Source organism: Sphaerodactylus townsendi, linkage group LG07, assembly GCF_021028975.2.
Source record: "Sphaerodactylus townsendi isolate TG3544 linkage group LG07, MPM_Stown_v2.3, whole genome shotgun sequence".
NCBI lineage: Eukaryota > Metazoa > Chordata > Lepidosauria > Squamata > Sphaerodactylidae > Sphaerodactylus > Sphaerodactylus townsendi.
Genome location: NC_059431.1, coordinates 105,296,696 through 105,324,074, shown reverse-complemented (window position 1 = coordinate 105,324,074; position 27,379 = coordinate 105,296,696). Strand labels below are relative to the sequence as shown.

At 42.9% G+C, this 27,379-nt stretch overlaps 1 protein-coding gene across 4 annotated transcripts in view; it reads left to right on the top strand.

Moving 5' to 3' along the window:
- The window catches only part of NRG1 (neuregulin 1), a 438,532-nt gene that overhangs the window by 203,101 nt on the left and 208,052 nt on the right, over positions 1–27,379 (top strand). For 3 of the 4 annotated variants that reach the window (XM_048502956.1, XM_048502953.1, XM_048502954.1), the window contains exon 2: positions 25,136–25,319. In XM_048502956.1, coding sequence (XP_048358913.1) covers positions 25,159–25,319 — 161 coding nt within the window. In that variant the 5' untranslated portion in view covers positions 25,136–25,158. Of the gene's footprint in view, positions 1–8,448; positions 8,474–25,135; positions 25,320–27,379 lie in introns of those variants that run through there. The other variant, XM_048502955.1, reaches the window with a different exon arrangement.

Sequence of the window (27,379 nt, the reverse complement as noted above, 5' to 3'; positions counted from 1 at the left end):
CAAGCCCAGAAGAGAACTGGAACAAACAGGAGCAGAGCAGTGCTTTCATGTTCTTTGTGTGCGTCTGTCTGTAGATGTGTATTAAAAAAAAGTTTGCAGTGCTGAACTGCGAATCTGGATATATCTACTCTGTTGATGTTGGTTCTGCCATGCTGGCAGGGGATGATGGAAACTGTAGTCCATAACATCTGTTTGACATCTGTGTCTAAAGTAACAAAGCTGATAGATGTAATAAGGCAAAGAAAGCTAGGGAAACTCTTATCGATAAACAAAACTCATCTCTGTTAGCTAACAGCAGCACTAATCTGGTCACTTTTACTCCTTCACTCCCTATGGAGTTTAACCCGTGGTTAAAACCCCCCATTGATAATATTAATCTATCAATTGTGGTAACGATGTTGGATTGTGGTTCTGCAAGTGTATTGGAAGCGCTGGCTAACTTTTTGTGCTCTGTCATCAGCAAACGGTTATAACTGTACTGGAGATTGTATCATTACACTGAGGTCGCCATTTTTCTGGTATATTGCTGCTGTTTTAATTATGCCATTAAAGGTTTATATATATACTCCTTCACTCAGGGTCTAGATTTCTATTCCCTCTTGCATAGGGGACTTTGAACCTGCCTGATACTACCTTGCATTTTATGCTGGGAAGTTGCCTTGGGTTTTCAGCTATTTTATATTCTAATAGATGCAGGGCCATGTTTTCCATATGAGGATGGAGGGTTTCATCGTTCCTGGACTTGCAGGAAGTGGATCCTCATTTCCTAATACATAGGCATTGAAGATTGACAGGGGGTCAGTTCATGGACCAAATCTTATTCCTTTGAAGTTCTACATACAGGGCTAGCTTAATCTGTTCAACTGGCCCAAGCAGCCTCCTCCTGCTTCCCAGGAAGCTCCAAGGCAGGGTATAGATGAAGCACCTGGTAAGGACATAGGTATGGGGGGGTTCTCGGGTTCAACCCCCCCATCACATGTCCAAAGCTCCGCCCCCCATTTGTGGTTTTTTTGGTATTTTTAGTGTTTTTTCTATTTATGGCCTGCAGGGGGTGCAGTAGCACCAAAATTTCAGGGATTTGTTGGGAGACTCTCCTGATGATACCCAAAGGGGGTGCCCCCATCCCCCATTGTTTCCAATTGGAGCTAACAGGAGAAGGGGGCTACACATTTGAGGATCCATAACTTTGACCCCCATGAACCAAACTTCACCAAACCTGGGTGGTATCATCAGGAAGGTCCCCTAAAGGTACCCTGAAAGTTTGGTGCTGCTAGCTTAAAAATTGCACCCCTGACAGCAGGCACCCCCCAGATTTCCCCAGATTCTCCTTTTAAATCCATCCCCTTCAGCATGGATTTAAAGGGAGAATCTGAGGTCCACAGTTTAAATATTGAAAGTGATGCTGTTTAAGGTTGGGGGATAATCCACCCCAAAACAGCATCACTTTAAATGTTGTTTTAACTGGGGACCCCAGATTCTCCCTTTAAGGTGGATTTGAAAGGAGAATCTGGGCTCCCTAGCTTAAACACTATTGAAAGGGATGCTGTTTGGGGTGGATTCCAGCATCATAGCGGCTGCCCATGTGCGGGGGGGAGGGGCGCAAAACTCTGATTTTGCACTGGGCTCCATTTTCCCTAGCTACGCCTCTGCCCCGAGGGAAGGGCAGAAGGGACTGCCGGCTAGGAGCCCGGGAGCAGGGGGAGGGGTGGAGCAGGGGAGTCTGCCATCCCTGGTCTGAGAACTGCTTTTATGAGCACTGAGGATGGGGGAGGCATGGCCCCACTCTCCAGGGGTGGGTGCGGGCAGGCCCCCCTGAACCCCTCCTAAAAATCTATACCTACGTCCCTGGCACCAGGCAATATTCCTGGCAAGCAGCAGCAGAAAAGACACACACCTTCCCTTGTGCTAACTGGAATCCATCCAAGGCAGGATGCAGCCATAATGCCTCCATGTCCTTCCTTGGATGGAGGATCCTCTATCAGAGGCAGGCCTTTGCCCCCACCATGAAGAACTCTCAGACTAGCACTAGAGGAGGTTCACAGCATGAGAGGAGGCTCATGATTTTTCTGTTGCTGCCGACCTGGATCCTGCCTTTGACGTAGGATTTAGAGACATTTTCTCTTCACTTTGGATGGGTCCTGGGCAGGCAGCAATGACATGAGAGAAAGTGCATCCCTCTTATGCCCCCCAGAAAAGGTTTAAAGTGATGTGTAGAGGAAGCTCTTCTGCAGCCCACCTTGAACTTCTAGAGGATTCTGGTGCAACAGTGTTGATAGGCTATTTTGCTACTTCCAAAGTTGGCATTCCCCACTGCTTTGGAAGCCAAAGTGGCCGCTTGGATCACTCGGATGGTGAATTGGCCCAGGCTGTGAGTGCTCCCCAGTGGCCAATAGCAGGATCAGAAGAGCCTTTCGTTTTCTCTGTTCCTGCTTTCATTGGAAATGCCTTACTTCACTTTGCAAGCGGAAAAAAGTTCAAGTTGTTTTGGTAAATACTGTAAATACGTTCTGCTCTGAGGAGGTTTGTTGTGTTTAGAGGATATTGAAGCAGGTTTCAGTGTGAAAAACATAATGGCCTGGAAACCCGGCCTCCTCCTGTGTCCAATTGTGTTCTCAAAGATTGTAACCTGCACTCAAGGGATCCTGCCTGCCAAACCATAGACAGAGAGGATAAAGGGCCTCTGATTTACGGGCCATTACAATTCTCCCTTGTGGAGCAAGCAAGGGTAACAAGTTTTTTCCTCCATTCTTTTCTGCCACCAGGATCCGGATGTGGGTGGGGGCCTATCATCAAGCAGAAACAGCAAGAGGCATTAGACCCTCCATACACACATGAGCCCTGCACCAGGTTAATTCCTTTCAGTGTGTTTCTCCCAGATCATGCTACATTTAATTTCCTGTTAACCACCAGGATTCTTGTGGAATTGCTTGCAACAGTGGAGCACAGTGAGATAATGGCCCCTTCGGCACATGTAGAATAATGCACTTTCAGTCCACTTTCAATGCACCTTGCAGCTGGATTTTACTGGACAGAATAGCAAAATCTACTTGCAAACAATTGTGGAAGTGAATTGAAAGTGCATTATTCTGCAGGTGCGGAAGGGGCCAATGTGAGGAGGGGCTCAGGCTTTATAACTCCTGTCACCTGCATGCTGGGGTAGGGGGAGGCAAGGAAGCATCATTCTTTTGAATGTAAATGTGAAGATTTTTGAATAACCAGGCTCTTCCTGGGTTGCATTATGTAAGGACAGACATCTTCTCACGCAGAGGTATGACACTTTTCCCGTCTCACCCTGTCATTGTTTGCATTTGTGCACAGATGCATGTGTGCTTTTTAAAAATTTAAAGTTGTCTGTTGGGACAAGGGGGAGAGAAGGGAACTTACCTTTTGCTCTATCACTAACCCCCAGCCTCCAGCATTGTAGGTGTCATTATTTTTTTTTAAATTAGTTTTTTGTTTTAATTTTGTATTTAACTACCAGGGGTGTGGGATGGTTTCCAGAGGAAGACTGGCGTTTCTTTAAATGCATCCTCCTGAATCTTTCCTAGTATAGCACCAATGGAGACTCAGTAAGTTGAGTTATCATCACTATACCTATCAGATGTCTTACAGTCCATTCCAAACCCTGGGGCGGCCAGGAATGACGCTGCTGCAGTATCAACACGTTCTCTCCAGAGAGCTTCCAGGTGGCACGGAGAGGCAGTGAAAAGCTGGAAAGAACCCAGCCAATCGAAAGCTCTTTATAGGACTTTTGAGGGTCCGTCAACCATCCTGCTGGCGTTCCCAGGGCCAAGGCCCAGTGGAAGCCAACTAGTGTTGACTCAGCCTACAGGAATGCACCCAGAACACCCCCAGCTGTGTCGACCTCCATGTTAGGCTGGCACAGCTGTGGAAACAGTGACCACAAGCAGGTTGAGCACTGCGTAGTTCCACCATCTGCCCATTTGCCACTTAAGTGCCACTTAATGCTGACTGGGAGGGCAAATGCATCAGTGCAAGCCCGTGCTGCCTCCTGTGGTGGTTGTTATTCCCCCCCCCCAATCTAGATTGGGTTATCTATTATTCTGTTGAGTAACAAAAGCTTTGAAGCCGAATTTTTTTGTTATTTTCAGAAAAATCTTTATCGTTGGCATTCCAGGATGGGCTCAGGATGGAATTTTCGAATCAGTACTAATGTTCTCGGACCAAAGGGGCATAGTGTGAAGTCAGTGCCTCTTAACAAGTAAATCCCTGTAGAACAGGGGTCTGCAACCTGTGGCTCTCCAGATGTTCATGGACTACAATTCCCATCAGCCCCTGACAGCATGGCCAATTTGGCTGATGGGATTTATATTCCATGAACATCTGGAAAGCTGCAGGTTGCAGACCCCTGCTATAGAACTATTATGTTTTGGAAAGGGCTGTGTTGCATGTTAGTTTATTTTATACATATATGACCATAATTTGGGAGCTCTTGAAAAATCTCACCCATCCCTGAGCACGCCTCATGTGATATGTTTAAAAGATACTTTGACATGTCCATGAGTGCGGGATGAGCTCATATGTGTGACTCATGCCTAAAATGTAGAACTGTACTACACTGGAGTGGTATGTTTTGCTCTTCCCTCTCCTCCCCAAAAGGAAACAGAGGTACTTTAACGTGGTTGCAAACCTCCCCAGTTATTTTCACAGCTACAGGTGAGTATGTAGTTCAGTCAGGGCCATAAATTGATATTTGGCACAAAAATCGTCATGCTCTCATCTGGCTACAGGCACTTAGCTGCTGGACTGAAAACACAGGGGAGCTGTATACCAGATTCTAGATGAGCTGTCCTTTTGCTAGTCTCAGTTGGAAAAGACAGCAAGCTGCAAACTCATGAAGACCACTCTTCTTGTGGCTGGAGAAGTCGAAGGCTTTATTGTTCATTGCTGAAGACATCTTCCTGGTTCTCATTCTCCTTTGTGTGCCCCTTTCTTCTCCAGCTCTCTGGGCATAACTTATCTAGGGGCATTTCCCCACTCAGCATGATCCCCCCTGGCGCATGCCCAGGCGTCCCCACGACCCAGCGCTCTGCGCGGGGTCATCAAAAGGTGCCCTTTGCAAGAGCGCCAGGGATGCCACGCAGTGAGGGGGCGGCTGCGCTGTCGCTGCCCCTCTCGTGGGGAGTGCCGGGGAACCCCGCGCTACTCTCCTCAAGCAACGCGGGGCTTAAGGTAAGTGGGGAAAGGCCCTAGGAAGGAACTATGAGTGAAATAGTTCTCCCTGGGCCGCATCAGTTCTTATATGGGAACTGGCTTATTTGTATATTTATAAGGTAGGAGGGTTTCAAAAGCCTTTTCTTGGAGTGGAGTGTTTTAATACAGGGTATGATTTTCATTTGATATGAAAGAAGCAATCCATGGGCAATTTCAGGCAGCACTGACTTTGCCAGATATGATAGACCACATCCGGTAATCCACATTTCATAACGTTGGGGAGGAGAAAGGTATGTCCCAGCCAGCAAGCTCAAAGTTTGCTTTTCTCCTGTTCCTTTTGTTTTGTGTTTAGGTTGTGAACTTATGGGAAGGGACCTGTTTGCTTTTGTCTGTGTACAGTGCACATTACACTTTAGGTGTTTTTACAAATATTAAGTGAAAGAGAAAACTCTGCAGGCCAGAGTTGTTCTTAAACATAGAACCAGGCCTGCAATTTTAAGCATGTTACACATCAGGGTACTCTGGTAAGGGTAGGCATTGGTGATTTGTGGAGGGAAATGTGGCTGACAAAATGAAACAGTGAAACATTGCGAGTAGACATTGCTGACTCAAGTTGTAATGAGGGTAGGCGCTATAATGGTCAAAGACAAGCTGAAGGAGTATTCACACATTACAGATGTGTGCAGTTAACACAAGCACAGGGACATGAATCATGGCGGTTGTCTCCACCTTGACGCCTATATACATTTGGCATATACCATGAACATCTGTAGGTTCTATATAAGAGGCCCTATTTCAACTTTTCATTCCCTCCCCCACCACATGCACTTCAACTATACAAGCTTGAAATGCATATATATAGATAGAGGGAGGGAGGGAGGGAGGGAGGGAGGGAGGGATGGAGGGATGGATGGATGGATGGATGGATGGATGGATGGATGGATGGATGGATAAATAGAGGGATGGATAGAGGGATAAATGGAGGGATAGATGGAGGGATAGAGGGATAGATATAGATAGATATTATATTAAAATAGATATTAAAAATGTAAAGGAGAGTTGAGGGTGATATGTCTGTATTTTATTTTTATTTTATTTTATTTATGTTATGTTATTTACTTTATCATCTGTCTTTCTCGTGGACTCAAGGTGGATTACACAGAGTGAGTCAATACAGGGTACAGGATGGGACATTCAACAAACAACGCAATAGGATAAGGGTGGTAGAACCAATCAAACATCTAAAAGCAGAACTGAAGCAAAACTGAAGTATTAACAAGACACATTAAATGATGAAAAAAATTACACAGTAGGATCCTAGTCTCAGCAAATGAAACACAGCCCAGTGGCACAGAGTGGTAGTCTGCAGTGAAGCAGTCCAGTCTCTTCTTACGAGTTGAGTCTGATCCCGATGAAAGTCCGTTTCAGGTAGCCGGCTCAAAGTGACTCAGCTTTCCATCCTTCCAGTATTGGTAAAATGAGAAACCAGCTTGCTGGAGGTAAAGTGTAGATGACTGGGGAAGGTAAAGGCAAAGTAGTCTGTAAAGAAAGTCTGCCAAGTCCAGGGGTCTGCAACCTGCGGCTCTCCAGATGTTCACAGACTACAAATTCCATCAGCCCCTGCCACCATGGCCAATTGTTCATGGACTACAGTTCCAATTGGCCATGGTGGCAGGGGCTGATGGGAATTGTAGTCCATGAACGTCTGGAGAGCCACAGGTTGCAGACCCCTGGACTAGTCAATGTCATGATGTGACATCGCCCCCATGGGTCAGTAAAGTTCCAGTGCTTGTAAAGGGAACTTCCCTTTATCTTTAAACAAAGTTATAGAATGCAGTTCCTAACCATTTATCCAAGTAACTTTGAGAATCATTTACCACACTGCAACTATATTGTCTGCGTACAAAAGCCCTCTTCAGTAATACAGTTTTGGATAGCGAGCAGAAAGCCAGGAGAGTTCATCACCGTTATTTATTTATTTGAGGTCATTGCAATCTGATTTTGCCTATGCCTTTGTTATACATTGGTTAGCTTAGGTTTTGGTTTTATTGTATTTATTTTAATTGTTGTATAAAGAAAGCTTCTGAGCTACATAGACACAGTGGCGGAAAGTGTTTTCAGGTTGCAGCTGACTTACAGCGCCCCCCGTAGGACTTCCAAGGCAAGAGATATTCAGAGGTGGTTTGTCATTGCCTGCCTCTGTGTAGCAACCCTGGACTTCCTTGGTGTCTTCTCTCCAAGTACTAACCAGGACTGATGCTGTTCAGCTTCTGAGATCTGACAAGATCAGGTTAGCCTGGGTCATCTAGGTCAGGGCATACCTGCTGATACCGTATATACTCGGATATAAGCTGACCCGAATATAAGCCGAGACACCTAATTTTACCACAAAAAACTGGGAAACTTATTGATTCGAGTATAAGCTTTTGAACTGGACTCAGTAGCAGCTAAAAACAGAAGATTTGGGAGCAAGATGAGATAAAGTTGCTTAGCAAAGTTTGCATTAGGGATGAGCAGCTTTCCAGCACTCTAGGAACACAAATGAACCACTGTTTTCCTCCAAATGTAGAATAATTATGGGATTCATAGCCATGCCAGCCTAAACTTTGCTCCAAAGAAAGTCTGTGTCCTCAGCAACATTAGTATTTGGCAGTAAACTACTGTATGAAGAATTGTATTTATCTAGAATGCAACGCACTCTAGAAGAGAAGTGCCTTGGTTTCTTTTAACACACACACACAACCTAGTTGTTATGCTATGCAGGCTGTTCTTACAGCTTGTTTTTACGGCTCTCTGGTGAGTTAGAAAAAAAGCAGCAACATGCTTACCGGATCCCCACAGCAGCCCCAGCTCCGGTTGCCATCTTGGAATTACCGTATATACTCGAGTATAAGCCGAGGGGGAGCTTTTTCAGCATTAAAAATGTGCTGAAAAAGTCAGCTTTTCCCAAGTATATACGGTAAGTGGAAATGGGCATTTGAAAGATTTTTTCATCTAAGGCAACTCTTTCTTTGACCACAAGGGCTTTATTACATTACTTCAGTCCACATTGCAATAGGTGGCGTAACCATGGCATTCCATTTTTGAAGAATTAGTTGTTTAGCTATTGCCAGGGCTCAAGGGAACTGGATGCCATTCTGTTTTGACTTCACAAGGCTGCTAGCATTTTTGGCCAATTTCAGGTTTTGCTGTTCAGGATTTGTAACTGAAGCTCGAAGCAGGAGCGTGCATGGTGGTGGTGAAATAGCACAATGCTGTCAGTGGGAGCACGAGGGCAAAGAGCGGGGCATGATGAAAGGTGAGTGCAAGGGAGGAGGAAACGTAGCAACACTTGAAGGAGATGTACACATAGTTGATGGCCTGTGTGGGGAAGATGGGGCTGAAATTGCGTCAGGAGACCTTGTCTGCTCTCCCCCGCAACGCCGAAGCCAACATTCCTCTGCTGGACCTCATCATCAATTTACTTGATAGGCAAAGCCAAGAAGTCATTATGCGGTGGCTATGGCAACGCGGACTCTTTGCTTGTTTCCTCCCAAAGCCAGTATGAGCATGGCGGCTCGAAGGTCTGTCTGCCTGACTGTGGGGAGAGCAGCTGTGCAGCAAGAGGAAGCTGTTTGACTATAGTAATCGTGTTTGGCAGGTCAAGGGTGATTCCTGGCCTGCGGGGATTTGTACAATGCTACAGGCGAGCAAAGTGGTGTTATAATAAACCCCAGATGTTTCCGCTGCTTTCAGTGTATATGTTCTCTTTAAGCCTTAAAATGAATCCTAGGAAAGAATAGGTACTGGGGGGTGGAGTTAAGGATTGATGTTAGGAATTGTCTTGCTGGGCTATACAAATTCCCTGTGGGTGTTTTTTTCAGCTAGAAATCTTCCAGCATATACTTTAATGGCAACATTTCTCCAGAGTAAGCCGTTCTTTTATGACTTCATGTTAACGCTGGCATGGTTGGGAAACTGAAGGTTTTGCCAGCCAAGATTTGTAATTAAAGCTATAGCTTTAATAGGGGTGTAAGTGGTAGTGATCTATAGAAGGCAGGGCCATTCCAGACGACGAGAAACTTATAATGTGAACCTGAGGAGATATTTTTCATAATTGTGCAAAGCTCTCTCAACTCAAACCCCTCTGCTGTATAATGTATTTATGGAAAGGGAAATGTATTTTCTCAAACCAATTGCTTTATTCTAGAAGGAACAGGAATTGGAAGCTGTTTTGAGACAACCTGGGTGTTGCTAAATCCCAGTTTAAAGGTTTGGGTTTCACATAAGCATCCTCTTCCACATGTGCAAGAGCCCTCCTTTAGACAGCGATATTCTCAGATTTCATAGGATGGATACATAGGATGGATTACTTTCTTTTCTGGATTAGTTAACTGCTTGAAATTCATATTATTAATACAGATTAGAATCACTATTCCATCCATAAATGTCATTGTATAAGTAAGAGGAAGAATAAAAGCACATTTTCACCAAGTATATAATCACTGTACTCAGACATCTCAAACTGTGGTTGATCAAACAATTGCAGTGTCTGGATGTATACGGTCCAGCAAACTGGGATTTGTAGCTGGTTAGTCATGTCTGAATTCACAAAGCACAGTTTATTGAAAGATACTGTCTGATCTAGCCACCTGACCTCAGAGGAGGAGGAGGAGGAGGAGATGATGATGATGATGATGATGATGATTTCAGTTTATTCCTTGCCCGTTACAATTGTTTCAGGGTGGGTTACAATAAAAAGCATGATAAAATCCCATTGAGTAACAATCCTAAAATTCCCACCCCAACTTTCCCTACAAGTGGGCAGAGTGTACAGAAGACCTCAAGACCACCCTCAATTCTAGTAGGGGGAATCAGCTGAACACCCAGGTGAAGAGACTGGTCTTCGCCAAGTGCTGAAACTCCAGAAGAGTAAGGGACCTCTGGTGGAAGGGCATTCCACATTGCAGGAGCCACTGTTGAGAAGGCCCTCTGGGCTAATCTCCTTCACCTCTGTAGCAGGTGGAAAAGCCAGGGCCTCCCTTTCTGATCTCAGTGTCCGGACAGGAATATATGAGCAGATGCACTCTCTCAAGTAATCAGGACCATTTAGGGCTATATAGGTTAATACCATCACTTTAAATTAGGCCCAGAAGGAGAAAAGCAGGTAAACCAGGGTTTGTTACACATCCGTAAACAAATCCGTATTGTTGCCTAGAAGTAGTCAGTACTGTGATATGTCTGTGTGTGTGAAGAAAGAGGGGAAGCGTGTTAAAGGTGATACATTTACCTCAAGTGAACTTGTATGTACTTTCATTCACCTAGAATATAATGGACATCTCTTATTTATTTGGACACTGTCACTTTGAAGTTCTCTTGATTTTTGAAATTCTGGTTAGAATTCATAAGTAATCACTCTATGCTAGGCAGCCAATATCTGTTTTTTCCCATTCCTCACTGCATCTTCCTAAGACACCTGTATATATTTAGAAAGACGTTGGGTACACTCCCTAACATGGGCAGCATCATCTTTTCCCAGATTGACTCTGCCCATTCCTCCCCGCTTCTTCCTTGTTCTTGCACATAGCAAGCAATGTTGACAAAGGTTCTGATATGGGAAAATCTGATGCAGAACTTGTTTTATCATTGCATGAATACTGAGGGAGGGTGGAATGGTTTAGCCCAGTGGTTCTCAACCCTCCTAATGCTATGACCCTTTAATACAGTTCCTCACGTTGTGGTGACCCTCAACCCTAACATTTATCCATTTTACAGATGGAGAATACTGATGCAAAGAGTCTTAGGCGACACCTGTGAAGGGTCATTCAACCCCCAAAGGGGTCGCGGCCCACAGGTTGAGAACCACTGGTTTAGCCCATCTTGTCCAATCTCAGAAGCTAAGCAGGGTCAGTACTTGGAAGGGAGACCACCAAGGAAGACTCTGCGGAGGAAGGCAATGGCAAACCACCTCTGCTCATCACCTGCCTCAAAATCTCCTTCTGAGGTCACCATAAGTTAGCTGTGACTTGACAGCACTTCATACACACATACACAGTGAGTCGGATGTTTCAGGATTTAGTTGCTCACTTGCTTTAAGAATGTTAATCAGTGTTTAAAACAGTGAAATTGAAAGTGGTACTAAAGTCAGGTATATATTTGGCCTCTTTGGCTCTGCATCTGTATAATTGTTCATGGCATATATTATTGTTGTTGTGTCTACCCCTCTACAAGACACTTGATTTCTGGAATCTGTTTTGAGCTTGTAAGTTGGCCCATGGCAGCATACTGTCTAAAATAACAGTTCCTGACTTGTGTTTATCTATTCCCAGGAACCACTAATATGTGAAAAAAGTCCTTGTTTAACCTATACATCTTTGCAGATGTGTCAGGTATTGGAATAAATCTTTTGAGAGGTGCCAAATTGTAGCAAGACTTGGTGCAGTGTGTGGACTGGATCCAATGATGTGTGAGCAGAAAGGAAAATGTACTTGCTCAGTGCTGCTTGCTTAGGCAGTAGCAAATGAAATGGCTTGAAAAATTGAAGGTTCTAATGTGGAATTTACTGGCCTTATTCCTAGTGATATATAGCTTTCCTGTTGACAGAGAGCATATCTGGCAGTACCCTGTTTCCCCGAAAATAAGACATCCCCTGAAAATAAGACGTAGTAGACCAGTGGTGGTGAACCTTTGGCACTCTAGAAGTTATGGACTACAATTCCCATCAGCTCCTGCCAGCATAGCCAATTGGCCATGCTGGCAGGGGCTGATGGGAATTGTAATCCATAACATCTGGAGTACCAAAGGTTTGCCATCACAGTAGTAGAGGTTTTGCTGAAGTGCTAAATATAAAGCATCCCCCGAAAGTAAGACATAGCAAAGTTTTTGTTTGGAAGCATGCCCGTCAACCTGAGCATGCAGTTGTGGAGCGGAAAAATAAGACATCCCCTGAAAATAAGACATAGCGCATCTTTGGGAGCAAAAATTAATATAAGACACTGTCTTCTTTTCGGGGAAACAGGGAAAGTCTTTAGGAGCCCCTATCTCCATGCTAGTTTTTGTAAAGCCCATAAATTTCTTTCATTGTCATGTTAAACTGCAAGATTTTTCTTTCCTTCTTTGGCCTTGCAAACCAACCTTCATGCTGGTTTCATTAATTCTTTATTGTTCTCGCACAGAACAGGACCATTGGGTATCCCATAACACTGATAAGGTGAAAAAACACTTTGTAAAGTGAGCCATCTGCTTGGGCAGAAAGAGCTCTTTCCATGTACTTATGAGTTTCTTCTAAAATGTTAGAACTGAAATATTCTGTTGTTTGGACTCAGTTTAATCCTGTCATTACTTGTTTCCCTTTATGCTGCTTTTGTTATGTCCTCTTCCAAGGGTTTGGTTTGTACTCCACAATAAATATTCCTTCCTTTTTTCATTTTTCTGGAGCAACTAGTCACGCAGGGGTCTGCAACCTGTGGCTCTCCAGATGTTCATGGACTACAAATCCCATCAGCCCCGATGGGAATTGTAGTCCATGAACATCTGGAGAGTCGCAGGTAGCAGACCCTTAGCTGGGCCCTTTTTTGTTTCTTCCTTTGCATGAATTCACCATTCCACCAGTGGGGGGACTAAGGATGTAAGATGTTTGCAGAGGTGATTATCTTTTTTCTTATTAACATCTTCATCCTCCCTCTCTGTCTTTTGCTTCTTGATCACTTCCTCCTATCTGCGTATTTCACATTCATCCTGATCACTTCCTTCTATCCGCCTATTTCACATTTATCAGAACTATAATGGTCTAATGCTTTTCTTTGTTTAAAGAACAAAGTGACTCACTAACCAGTTCTCTCCTTCCCTAAACTGAGGCTCCGCAAGGAGCTGTGCAAATACATGAGTAAACACTTGGGTTTTGTTTCAGGGCTTTTCATTGTCAAACCTAAATCTGCCATCCATTTCCCCTGATCTGTTATATACATAATTTATCTTCCGCCTTGTTAGCTACCTGATGGGAAGGAAAGCAAACATGTGTGGAAGTTTCCAACAAGAGCTCATTATATGATATCTAGAACGCTTTGTGAAGATTAGCAGTATACCGTGTTTCCCCGAAAATAAGACAGCGTCTTATGTGTTATCCCAAAGTCACGCTGCTTATGTCTTGTTACCAGAGGATTGAAGCAATATTGTTCTGTATTACAAGTCGGGCATGCTTCCAAGCAGAGCAAAACTTTTGCATAAATCTTACTTGCGGGGATTGCGCCCATATTTTGCACTTTAGCAAAACCTCTACTACGTCTTATTTTCAGGGGATGTCTTATATTCGGGGAAACAGGGTAGTTGCATGATATGATGATACATGACTTTAAGTAGTGGATTCCTTTAATTTTGCAAAGGGACATTTTAGCTCTGTGCAAAGCACCCGAATTTTAAGTCTGCTGGACGATCACATAAATTAAAACTATAGTTGCGGTGCTGATGAGCACGACACAGGCTGATGTCTCACTTATAAATCAATATTCTGGCCTCCTTGTTTTGTTCTTTGAGATGTTAGGGGTTTCAAGCTAGTTGGAGGGCCAAACATAGAAGCCCGGGAGCCACTCCCGTAGTTCTCCACCAAAGTTATCAATTCAATTTTAATTAAAAGAACATTAATCTTCCCAAGTCTATTTATTAGGTCAACATGCTTCCAACCCTTACAGCCATTTTACTGCCTGTTGTCACATAACCAGGCAGGAGTACACAGTGTTGGAAAAAAGATTCACAAATCCATGCTCTTGATATCTGCCTATCTTGCTTCCCAGTATTTTGGAAAGAGAAGGAAGCATCTTTTCTTCCATCCACACGATCATCCTTTGCTCCATACAGCTGAACAGTATACTCACAAAGCTGCAATTACATTTGCTGAGTAATAACTTCCTGTTTTAAAGACCAGCTAACGGTCCCTTTGCCCTGTGGTTGATTTATAACTGACATCAGAAACTCTTTGATGTAATCCTTACACTCCTGAGAAGATGAAGGTACTATTGGTTGGGAAGTGTGAGGTCTTGGAAGAACTGCTTCCCACTTTTGATAGGATCCCTGTGACACTGACTCATTTAAGAGCCTAGGAACTATACTAGATCCAGCATTATTGGTGGACAAGCAAGTTAATTCCAACTTCCTTTAGCCCATAAGATGGTCCCTACCTTGATTTAGTGGATCTGGCCCTATAGATCCATCTATGGCTATCTCAGGGCTACACTATTGTCATGCACTCTACACGGATCTGCCCTTAAAGTCAATTTCGAAATTCCAGTTGATACAGAACTCTGCAGCCCAGTCATGATCAGGCTCTTGGCAGAACATTAGGTCAAACTTAATCTGTGATCACTCCATTCTTTACCCATCAGTTACGGATTCAATTCAAAGTTCTGGGTATTACCTCCAAACTTCTTGGTGGCTTGGGAGTTGTTTTGGCTCCCTCATCTAAAGGAGATTAAAATATTAGTTTCTGTAACCAGAGGTGGGACTCAGCCAGTTCGCACCGGTTCTCCTGAACCGGTAGCTAACCGTCTGGAATTCCATGGTGGCCATAGATTGGGGCCATGTGCCTGCACCTACCCAGAGGTGCATGACCCAATCAGCGGCTGGCTACAGATAGGGCTGTGTGCACTGTGTGGTCTGCTGGTACTTCAGCAGGCTTCCCTCAAAGGCAGAGCCCCCAGCTTAGAGGCACATGACCTGGCCAGCCCCCCACTGCCCCCCAGACTTCCGCCTTCCCTCACCTCCCCCCATCATTGGAAAGGGGGAAGCTGAGGGCACAGCAGCCAGGTAAGTAGGCAGCAGGCGTGTGTGGAGTGTCGGTATGTGGCAGGGGCATGCAGCCGGGGGGCGGGGGGCGGGGGGGAGCGAACCGATGGTTGATCATTTAGAATCCCCCCACTGCTGTTAACACAGGACCAGTTCACCTGGTCAGTTATTTTGGTGTAATTATTCTTGCATTTGTTGCATCTCTTGAACTGGTTTTGTTTCAATTGAGGATTGATACAGGCTGAGAATCAATAGCTTTTGGTAAGTTAAGGGCACTTGACTCGCCTCTGATTTTGAGAATTGCTCATATTGGGGTGATCAGTGCTCAGGAGGACAGACAGACATTTGCTGACCCCTAGCAAATTGTAGTGTACTGCTCCAGTATACTAAATGGGATTACATGTTGAAACCAATCAAGAAGCTTGTGTCAACCACCATTGTTGGTAATCCTTCAGGTTTTGCAGTAGGAGTCTTATTGATTTACTAATAAACAGTTTTGTGAAGATAGATAGTGTTTCCAGTAATTTCCTCTGCTGCCTTTGAAAACATTCTTTTGTGAGCATGAACTCTCAATGATGTCTTAAGGCAATAATAGTACGCAGCCTAGGAAAGTAGGACAGTATATATTCCCGTGGAAAAACTTCCATAAATATTTATCTGGAATGTCTTGTTGGGGCGTAGTGAAAATTGTCACTGTCTTTTCTTAGAGTACAGTAAATTATTCCACCTTGGAGCAGTAACCTGGGTTGAGAACCAGTTTTAGAATCTTCCAGGCACATATATTACGTTTAAGGTTTTTCTGCAATGAATGTGTACTTGCTTAATTGAAATGGATTCTCAAACTAATTTAGCTAAAATGGTACACAATCCTGGGCGAGTACTATAAAATTGATTAAAAGTTGGCCTTTATCCATTTAAATTGGCTTTTAAAAAAACTGATCAAAACGTAAGTCAATGCTTCTATGTTAATGAGACTAATGCACCCTTGCAGAGTTTTGTACTGTGTTTGTTAAACTGGTAAAAAAAACTTGTATAAACATAGAGTGAATTATTTTTATAAAAAAGTTCTTCTACACATTTTCCTGGCCTTCCGGAGGCTGCTTGAGTTTCCTGACCCTGACAGTGTAACACAGAAAAGGCTTAGATGGTTTCATACTTCAGGACATCCATTTTGTGCCAGGAGTTGGCCAGTAGAGCCACTGACACAAAAAACCAATGCCGCAAAATAAACTTCTACGTCGCATTGGACAGCCCAATCCTAAAATACTGATGTTGATATGATTCTGGCACTGTTGATCAAAATCCTATGCCTGGTTTGCAGAAGGAGAACATGTGCCAGAAACATCCCCAACGGGGTGAAGAAAGGATAGTGTTTTTACTGGACTCCATAACATCTCTTCTTCCTAGATATCACTAGTCACAAAGCAGCACCCTTGTGACAAGCGGAATGAAACAGCCTCTTGGGCTGATGGAACAGACTGCTGGAAACAGCCATCTGGGACACCCACCTGATGTCAGGCCACCTATACACTGAACACACCATGGTTGGGAGCAAAGGGGGAATAGGAAATGAGCTATGTTATATCAAACCCTAGACCAGTGGTGGCAAACCTTTGGCACTCCAGATGTTATGGACTACAATTCCCATCAGCCAATGCTGGCAGGGGTTGATGGGAATTGTAGTCCATAACATCTGGAGTGCCAAAGGTTCGCCACCACAGCCCTAGACCCACAATTGTACATCAATTCGCATTTTTTATTGTTAATGCTTCTACATTGGAAGTAGATGAAATCAATTTATCCCATAGCCATTCTTTGTTATTAATCATTTCAGAAGCGTAAGAGGCCAGAAACTGCAGAAGTCCAGATCTGGACAACTAAACATCACAGAAAGCTCCTGCAGGCAGATGCCCTGTCTCCAGGAAGCTTCATCCGTTATCAATAAGGAGCTCTGCGGAGTGGAGCCTCAGCAAGAAGTGTTCCCCAGATTACTATTAAGCCGAGCGGTTGCCTCTTGCCGCTGTCTATCGTTCCCAAAGGGAGGGGGAGCTCCCTAGGATAGCCTGCTCCCTTAATGGCTCGGGCTAACCCTCCCCTTCTCTGCCGTGGCCTGCAGGCAGCCGCTGTGCTGGTGCTTGCCCTAACCTAGCATGGCCACTTGTCTGCTTCCGCCCTTACTGAGGTTGAAATCAGCTCTTGCCCTATCCACCCCGAGCAGCAACCGTGGCTTGTGGTGATTCACAGCCGTGTTTTCTTTCTTCCAGTAGTACAGCTCACAAGACCGAGAGCAAAGCGTTCGGGAAAGCCTCTAAAAAAGCTATCACTCCCTTGATAAGTACCATAAAGAATTAAAGGGAAAAAAGATACGAACAGTTTTTGGCAAGAGAACTTGTCATTTCCATTACAAAAATCAGAGGCTTAAAAGTCCTGACGTCCTCCAAAGCTGAGAATATTTTTATGCAACCTATAATATAATGAGCAGTTTGCCTTTTGACACTTAAATGAATCTTTACATTACCAAATTGGTTTTCATTTCTTAACCTTATTCCTGCTAATGTTAAAAAAGAATTGTCTTGCAAATTCCAGTTTAGAAGTTGGGTAGGATTTAAGTTTTCCCTTTGATCAGGAGCAAGTCAAAATGGGAATAAGCTGCGATGCCGGATAAGCATAGTGACTTCATTGCCTTTTCTCTGGGCCGTGGAAAGACAGAAAAGAAGCAGTTGTTAAACTTTGGGTAATGAGCATTTTACTTCTGTAGCTGCTAATCTAGTCAGCCAAGATTAGTTTTTGGATGGGAGACCACCAAGGAAGTCAAAAGTCGCTTTGCAGAAGATGCTGATGGCAACCAGCTCTGCTTTCTGAAACCCCCATGAACTCTTGCTGTGAGCTGATTGCAACTTGACACCACTGTATTATTATTAGAAATTGTCCTAAGGCCAGCTAACCTCACCAAAAGACTTCTGTAGAGTAAAGAGTGCACCATAACTGGGGTTACAATAATTATTAACAACATGTTTTGTTACTAAACTCTGGTACAGAAAACTAGAGTTTTATAACAATATGCTGATTTATTTGTGTTTTCTGAAAGTGCCACAGCTTTGTGCTTCAAATAGTGCCTCCAAGCAAAATACAAAATGTTGTTTCAGTTGTTGGATAACTTAGTATTGCAGAATCACAAGAGAAATCAGCAAGAGTAATGGGAAATTACTTACGGAAGTAGAACAAGAAGCAGGTGGCTGAGACTTTTTGAAATACTTACCCTAGGAGGAACTGTATTGCCTTGAGTATTCAAGGTTTAAGGTTTAAAGAACACAATGAAAAGGGTGGTAGACATAAAGATGAGTAAGGAGAACTGAATGCAAGTAAGGGGCCTTTGAAAATACCAACTGGCAGTCCGGTTAAACTCCTTGAAGCAAACTGTTTGTACAGGTGGGATCTCATCTTGCTTTGAAGATTTGCTATTGCTTAAATGAAATATATGTGAGGTATCCAGAGCTCACAATAAGAAATGGGTTACATGCTTGTTTTGCATTTCTTAATATTTGGTAAATTGCTAAAGTTTTAGATATGGATTTGGGAAACCGTCTTCAGGCCCTTAGGTCTGCAACTTTTGGATCTTAAAGAGTTTTTTTATTGACTTAGGTGAGCTGTAGTGTAATGCTTGTGCTATTTGCTTGAAGGTTAAATATGACCTAAGGAACACAGTTTATATCTGAAGCTCTTTGTGAATTTTCCATTTTCATCCTGAGAGATTTATGTTCGTAACTTAAAATGGTATCTCTGCAAAGTCCAATAAAAAGAATTGCCTTACTTGCTTTTGATATTTCAGACATTCATTAGAGAAACCTGAGATTTTGGCAGCTAAGGCAAGTTGTTTAGGCTCAATGGCAGTTAAATTATGTGAAAATGAAATGCGCCAGAGGGGGTGCTTAGGGCAGGCAACGAAAGCAGCCTTGTTGCCCTGGAAATTCACAGGTAAGTAGGGTTTGAGTGTAGGGATCTGAGGGAGAAGGAGAGGCATCAGAAACATACTCATTCTGACCTCCAGGTTGCAAATTTGGGCAAAGAAACAAATATCCAATAAAGCACCCGGGTTACTGAAATTTACATATTTAGGGACCACAATACAAATTAGATTTTGTCACTTTTTACCTTTGTCATCTTAAAAAGTATTCATAAAGTGGTTTAATCACGGTATTTCCCAAATACAGTTGTTAAAAGTATATTCACAGAACAGATGTAGAAATGTTGGTTTCCCTCCCTTTAAAACATTTTATGACAACTTGATAATGTTTCCAAGTTAATGATTATTATATATATTTTTTAAAAACACATTTTCCCACTTGAGTAGGTTTTGTGAAGGCAGCATAAACAATTTCTAAATAAATCTATATATATATAAAGCTAACAGTGTTTTTGTTGATGACAGTATACCTCAGTAACTGCTGGGCCAATTCCTCTGAAAATTCCCAGCCACTATAGTCAGTCAGGCGAGAGTGTTTTTAGATGTTCACATACCTGACATTTCACACCTGGCCCAGGTAAAACACCTTTTTCCTGGCGCTCCATGGTGAAGGACATGCAGCTGCCTGTGTGTCACCCTTAGAATGTCCATGCCCTTAGAATGTTCACTCAGATGGCCAGATATGAGCAGTGAAAACAGTACATAGCCATTAACTCGAGTGGAAGTGAAACACATACACACACATACACACGAGGGAGAGGGAGGGAGGGAGGGTGGCATGCAAGGGAAGAGAGGGAGGGAGAGGAAAGGGACAGAATGGGAGGCATGCAAGGGAAGAGAAGTGAGAGAGGGGAGACAGTGAGGGGTGACATGCAAGGGAGGGGAGGCAGGGGGCCCAGCATCTTGATATGACCCACCCACCCTAAGCTGGGAGGGAAAAGGGAAGGCTGGGAGGGGGGGAGGGGTGGCAGGAAAGGGTTGGGAGGGAGGGGCCAGGCACCCTAGATTCCTGGAGATACTCATGGTGTTACAGTTAAGAAAACCAGGCACCCATTACTCAGGAGTAAGCTCGGTACAGCAAACGTGACATACTTTGAATGGCTGCGTCGCGCCCCTCTCAGTGATGGAATTTCCTCAGAAGCGGCCAATCTTAATATTGCCACCAATCCCAAAATCCCATTACCAGAGTAAAAGGATCATGACCAGCCAGCCTAGATGTGTGGGAGGTGTGCCTTTCCATTCCCCCCCCCCCCCAAGGAATGCAGGCACACACATCAATGACATCGCACAGTATCAGGCTGCGTGTTTGCATGAGCACGTACTGCTGGCCTCTGCAATTGATTTGCTGCTACTGTTCCTTTTCCATTTCACCATAATAAGCCACAGCAATGCTAGTAGGTAATAAATGTTGGAAAAAATCTGGGAAAAGGTGAAACTAAATCCATTAACTGGAGGAGGTTTTAGATTATTTTTTCCTCACTCTCCACACCATATTCCATATTCCATAGCAGACTCCTGATGAAACTGAGAAGGATTTGAAACACAATTTCTGACATGGCATGGGAATTAGGTGTCTGAAAAAGATAAACAAAACAGCAACTAGATTTGGAGAAACTCTTTTACTTAGAAGTAAACATCCCGTCAGTGCCAAAAAATTGCAACAATACACGTTTTTAGCTTTCTGCTGTCCTGCAGCCAGTCTGTGTATATCGTTTGTAATATAATTTCTTTCCATGCCCCTTCCTTTGAAGTGACTGGCCTATTCTTGCAGTGTAGCAAAACCACAGCGGGGAAGTAAGTAGTGCAAGGTCAGTCAATGACTCAGGATGTGCAGGGAATAGAATAACAGGCTGCCAAGTTCTCTGCTGGTTTCTGCAGGATCATTTCTCTCATATTCCTTCCTGGGCAACTTTGGGCTGCTTGTGTTCTTTTTGAAATTAATCATGTTAAAGGAGGGCCACCGAGGATCATACCAAGGGGAAAGGAACATATCTCTAGGGGAGACTTGGATGTCTTTCTGTCTGCCGAGTTTCATCTTAAAAGCGTCAGACGGTGTAATATCCCAGTGAATTTTCACAACATGGAGTGCATGTGAATTATTGGCCAGTTCACCTTAATAGGTGTACTGCTGCTCTGAGGATATCCCTTTAGATTCTCTTTTCACAAACTCTTGGCATGTTCTCCTCTTTTTTTTAACCTGGCATTGCTGTTGGATGCTTTTGTGAAATCTCAAATAAAAGTGACAGACCACATTCAGGAAACAATAGGGCTTTTCAGATGCTGTGTTGGGGAGTGGCCAACTGCATGTACTGGGAGCACCTGTATTCATCGATCTTTCCCATACACACCAGTCACCATTTCATCTGAATGGGACCCCACATCTAGCTTCCAACTTAAATGCATGCTAAGCAAAACCCTGATGTTGGAGGGTTTCCATCTGAACGCGCCAAAGCTGAAAATATTCACCATTACCTTGTTAAGACAGAACGTCAGCCACATTTTTAAAGAGGATCTCAGATAGAGTGCACGCCCACTACGTGCAGTTGGAGGCACCCAAATGGAACTCTAGAGAAGGACTTCCTGTATCTCTGAATGTGAGTTGCTATGGTGGAAACTGGCCACTGTGACTGGCTTGTAAGCTTCTGAGAATCTCCAGTTGGCCACTGGAGTTGAGGCCTGGAGATCCTTGGGAATTGCAACTGTGCTCCAGATGACAGATCATTTCCCCTGGAGAAAATCACTGATTTGGAGGATGGACAGTATAGAATTAACTATACCAGGGGTCTGCAACCTGCAGCTCCCCAGATGGGAATTGTAGTCCATGAACATCTGGAGAGCCACAGGTTGCAGACCCCTGAACTATACCCTGATCTCTGCCCTAAACCCTACCTTCCTAAGACTCCACCCCTAAAGCTCCAGAAATTCCCCAACCAGGAGTTGACAACCCTGTTTGCTACTGCAGAAAACAGAACAGTGAGCTCGATTAACAGGAGGGATGTTCTTATCTGTAGGAATTCTTTCCCGGTGCTGTATTTACATTATAAACAAACAGCCTTGTCAACAACAGTTGCTTTAACAGCAGCTATTTTTCTAGAAGCTGAAGGAAGTGTATCTTCTTGCAGCATTCTGCCTGGTGTTGGCCAGTTGTCATTTTAGTCCTTGGAAAACACCACTTATGTCAACAGATATTAATTGGCAGAAGAGACGATAAAAACAAATAATCTTGGCTTCAGTTGTTTGAGGAAAATTGATAAAAGCCTAGAATTGATGTGTGCGGAAATAGAATAAAAAGTGCTGGAAAATAACTATTCTTTTAAAAGAGCCAGTGTAGTACAAGGGATAAAGTGCTGGACTAGGATCCAGGAGATCTAGATTCAAATCCACAATGCTTGTGGGTAACTTTCATCCATTCCCTTTTACTCAGCCTCGCCTATCTCACTGGGATGTTCAGAGGATAAAACGGGAGAAGGGTAAAACATGTATACTGAATAAAAACACACTATTATCAATAGAAAAAAAACTTGAAAATACTACAATTATTAGAATGCATCCAAGCTTGGTGAACTTTGCTTCTGGGGGTGGGGGAAGGTTGAGAGAGTTCTGAAAGAACCCAGCCAGCAGGCTTCACATGCAGGAGGGGGAAACAAAAATAAGCCTTTTGGAGGGCTCATAAAATTGAACCCCCAGAATCAATGTTCACCAAGCCTGGATGCTATTACCAGGAGGGCCTACTGGAGCCACCTTGAAATTCTGGTGCTTCTATCTTCAAAAATGTGCATCCTGCTTACACACTCAGAAATCCCCATTGGCTACAATGAATCCAAGCAGAGCAGAGAATCTGGACAAATTTCTTGGGATGCCTGTCAGGGTATCACCGTAATTTCAGAGTATCATCTGGAGACTGTCCTGATGATACCACACGAGTTTGGTGAAGTTTGGTTCAGGGGGGCTAAAGTTATGGACCCTCAAAGGGGTTAGCCTCCATCTCCTGTTAGCTTCCATTGGAAACCATGGGGGATGGGGTAACCCCCTTGGGGATCCATAACTTTGTCCTCCCTGAAACAAACATCACCAAACTTGGATGGTATCATCAGGACCATCTCTGGATGATACCCTGAAATAGTGTTATTAGCTTTAAAAATGCAACCCCTCAGGACAAAATGCAAAAAAACCAAAAAATACCCAAAAAATCAGACGGAACCGAATTTTTGGGTATATCTGAATATGTTATTTGTCTTATTCGGGCATACAGATAATTTTATGCCCGAATAAATCCAAATCTGAATTTTATTGAATTTCTAGGATATTGACTAAAATCTGAATAAACTACGCATAGGTATTATCTTTGCTTCTATTTTTATTGCAGAGAACAGAAACTTAGCTGCAGATACTGGTTGACTCTTGCCAGTAAAATTTTGAGTCTTCTGCTCAGAGAACCAACACAGTTTATCAGCAACAAGTGTGCCTGTACATATAATCTGCAATGAACTGATGCTTGAGCTAGTGATTCAATCAAGTTATCGAAGCACGGACAAAATGAGACAGAATGCTTTCATATCTTCTTGAGTAAAACTCTTGTTTTTAAGTATATGTGTCACTCTGGGCACTTTTGCACATGCAGAATAATGCACTTTCAATCCACTTTAAGTGCCCTCAAAGCTTTGTCTTGAAGAGGCTACAACTTCAAATGGGTTTTACTTGTATATTTCCTGGTAATTTGTGATATAATTAAATTAACGCAAAAATTAATTTCATATAATAATGACATTGTTCATTTCTATATGAATGAGAGGCCTGTCAGAAATTAAGATCCTTGCAGGACTACTTTTATGAGAGAGCTAGTGGTCAAAGAAAATTTAGGTTGGAGGACAGTGAAACTTGTGTTCAGAGACTTTACGGCTCATTCCGCACATGCAGAATAATGCACTTTCAAACTGCTTTCAGTGCTCTTTGAAGGTGTGCAGAATAGCAAAAGCCACTAGCAAACAGTTGTGAAAGTGGTTTGAAAGTGCATTATTTTGCGTGTGCGGAAGGGACCTACATGTAGTATTTTAAGCTTCTGAAACTTTATTTTTTAACTCAAAGCAAAAACAGAGTAAGCAAATAGTTAACAATGAATGATTCCCCACAGGCAAATAAACTGAGGTGTTGGATGCTACAAAACCTGTTTGGGGGAGGGATTTCGTGCCAGTCCTGCCCCCAAAATGAGTCTGCCCTGTTTTATTTCCCCTGCTTTTAAAAAAAATTGCTAAACTAGGGCCCCTTCCGCACATGCAGAATAATGCACCTTTAATCCACTTTCAAAAATTGTTTGCAAGTGGATTTGGCTATTCCGCACAGCTGCAAAGTGCATTGAAAGTGGATTGAAAGTGCATTTATCTGCATGTGTGGAAGGGGCCTAGCAATTCTTTTGCAAAAATCCCATGCCGGAGATGCTACCAAGTGAATGGCCAGGCAGGAAAAGCTTCAGCCTCCCTTCTACCACGCTGTCCACAGACAGGGAGAAACTACCTGCATTGCCCAGCTGTTCCAGGGAGGTTCCTTTTTCTTTAAAAAAAAATTGCTGGTTGTATCTGCGTAGCTATTCAGGTGCAGCTGATCATATTGTGGGATGATCATCATAGCTGTGGGGGTTCATCTCTGCATGCCTGTGTAGCTATGCATGTGTAGCCAGAATTTTTTTTTAAAAAAAGAGAAGTGTCTTGGTGCAAAGCATGAAAGCAACTCGGATTGTTTGTGTGGGCTCCAATTGCTGCCTGTACGGCATGCATGTGAATGGGTAAACAGGAAAACAGGTTCCTTTATCATGACTGCAGCCCGTTATACATTTGCTGTGCCAAATGAGCCAATGAGAAAATGTACAGATTCAGAAACCAGGATTAATATCATAGAAGCATTTACTGCAAAGTAATAATGGGGACAGAGTCAACATTCTTTGGTATTACACCTTTCAATCAAGGAGTCAAAGTAAAGAGACAGCCTAATGCGAGCTTTGCCTTTGTGTGCATGCCCTTGATGTATCCATGGCCACTGTGAATTAGTGAGGCCTGTCTTGATCCCTGGTTCTTCTACTGCCCACCCCCCTGGTTATGCTTTGAAACAGCAAAAAACTTGATAGGGAATTCATAATCTTCATAAGTTGTAAAATCCCAAGACTGCCTTGATTCAGAGTCGCTTTTTGGCTTCATTTCCCCTTTTGAAGAACTGCCTAATCACCTGCACATTCTTTTTGTTCTTTAGCTGTGCCTCCTAAATTGAAGGAGATGAAAAGCCAGGAATCAACTGTGGGTCAGACGCTAGTTCTCAGATGTGAAGCCAGTTCTGAGCATACCTCTCTCAAATTCAAATGGTTAAAGAATGGCAAAGAATTAACAAAAAGGAACAGACCGGAAAATATCAAGATCAAGAGCCCCAAAAAACAAAAGTAAGTATACAGCAATGTATCTGAAGGCTAGGCTATGCAGGGGTGTGCAGTTAATCACTAGTAGGCAAGTATCAACTGCATTGATTACCTCAGCCTACCCAACAACATGTTATACTGCAATGAACAAGATAATTCATGGATAATAGGTTATCGCTTTATTTTTGCTTAATGGTTTTACAGTACTTTTCAAAATTGTTATGTTTGCTTCATAAGATAATTGTTTTGTTGTATATGCGTCTTAGACCTAAGCCATTGACCATTATGGTTGTGGGGAGGGCTCTAGATTTCTTAAAATCTGCCAAGTGGACTAGCGACCCTCTGACCATTTGGGGAAAATGCTGAAGAAGGTCTTTCATGATGTACTTGGCAAAATGTTTACAATTCAGGGGAGAAACTCCAGTTGATCCCATGGTCCATAATCCCAGAGACCACTGTTCTAATTTATGTCTCTGGACATCTCATAGGCCCCTTCCGCACACACAAAATAATGTGTTTTCAAACCACTTTCACAACTGTTTGCAAGTGGATTTTGCCATTCCGCACAGCTTCAAAGAGCACTGAAAGCAGTTTGAAAGTGCATTATTCTGCATGTGCGGAATGACCCTTAGTTTTGGTTCATTTGTGCGTGGATGTTAAGCTTCAGCCTTTCTACCTGGGTTTATTTTTCATCATTTAATGGGAGCGTTAGGGTAGCTGGGTAGAATGTTAGGCATGGATGTGGAAAACAGTCAATTTGGATATGTTCAAATCCCATTCAGCTCTAAAACTTGCTTCTGTGACTTTTTCCTTTTTTAATTTTTTTATTTGTATAGTCAGACCCATTCCAATACATACATGTGTAACAGTTTACAATTTATCCAAACCATACAGGATTTCCCCTCCCCCCACCCAAAGGAGTTTAGTTCTTTTTAATTTCTTAACTGAGCAGCAGCAGATTCCTTCTTTCCAGCCTCTTCTCCCATCTTTCTCCTTTAACTCCAACTCCTCTCATCCAGTCCACATATAAAGTCCATATCTTCATAATTTCATTTTGTCTATCCTGCCATAGTTGGTTCCTTGACATTATTTCAAAGATTTCTAACTGTACTTGTTCCCAAATGTAATCTAACCATTTCTGTATTGTCCACACTTTCTTATCCTTCCAACCCAACGCTATAACTGCATGTACAGCTCTTATCATTATTTTATACAGTGATCTTTGTCTTTTATCTACTCTGCTATCATCCATTATACCCATAAGCAATAAATCTTTATTTATTTCTATTTTAACTTTCCCAAATTTCTCAATATACATCAATACCCTTTTCCAGAATTTTTCCAAATCTTTGCATTCAAGCCACATATGCAAATAAAATGCTTCTTTATCCCCAAAATGCCAACATTTTGTGCTGAGACACCTGATCATATATGCCAGTTGCTTTGGAATTCTATACCATTTTAATATCACTTTTCTTTCCAGTTCCAGATATTTTTCAATTTTTATATTATTTATACTTTTCAACAATTTCCCCATTTTATTATCATCTGTGGACCCGTCATACTCCCATTTTTTATTCAAGACTCTAATAATAAATTCCTTGTCCTCTATCATATATTTATATAAGACACCTAACATTTTCTCTTTTCCTTTTTCATGCCTTTCTAAACACTTCCCCATTATGGACTCCCCTTTTATTCTTGAAACCTTTATTCTTTCCCATATACCTCTCAACACCAGACAATTCCCCATTCCCCCTGCATCTATAACATTTTGCAAATTCATAACTTCTCCTCTTTCATTAAATAAATTTGCTACAATTTTAAACCCTTTCCTCTTCAAATTCCCTCTTGCCTTCCCTCCTTCATTTCCGACCACGCTTGCCAAAGGTGCCCGTCCAGAATGCCTGGCATCCATTTCACTCTCCATTTCTCCCATATTTTGAATGCCACCTTCCTTGGCCCTATTACAGCTTGTTTTTCTCTTTTCATATCATTTGTATACATCCCAAATCTACCAACGCCTCCATTTATCTCGTTTTCAAATTTCTCTACTTTGTCTTCTTTTATTCCCATCAAACTCT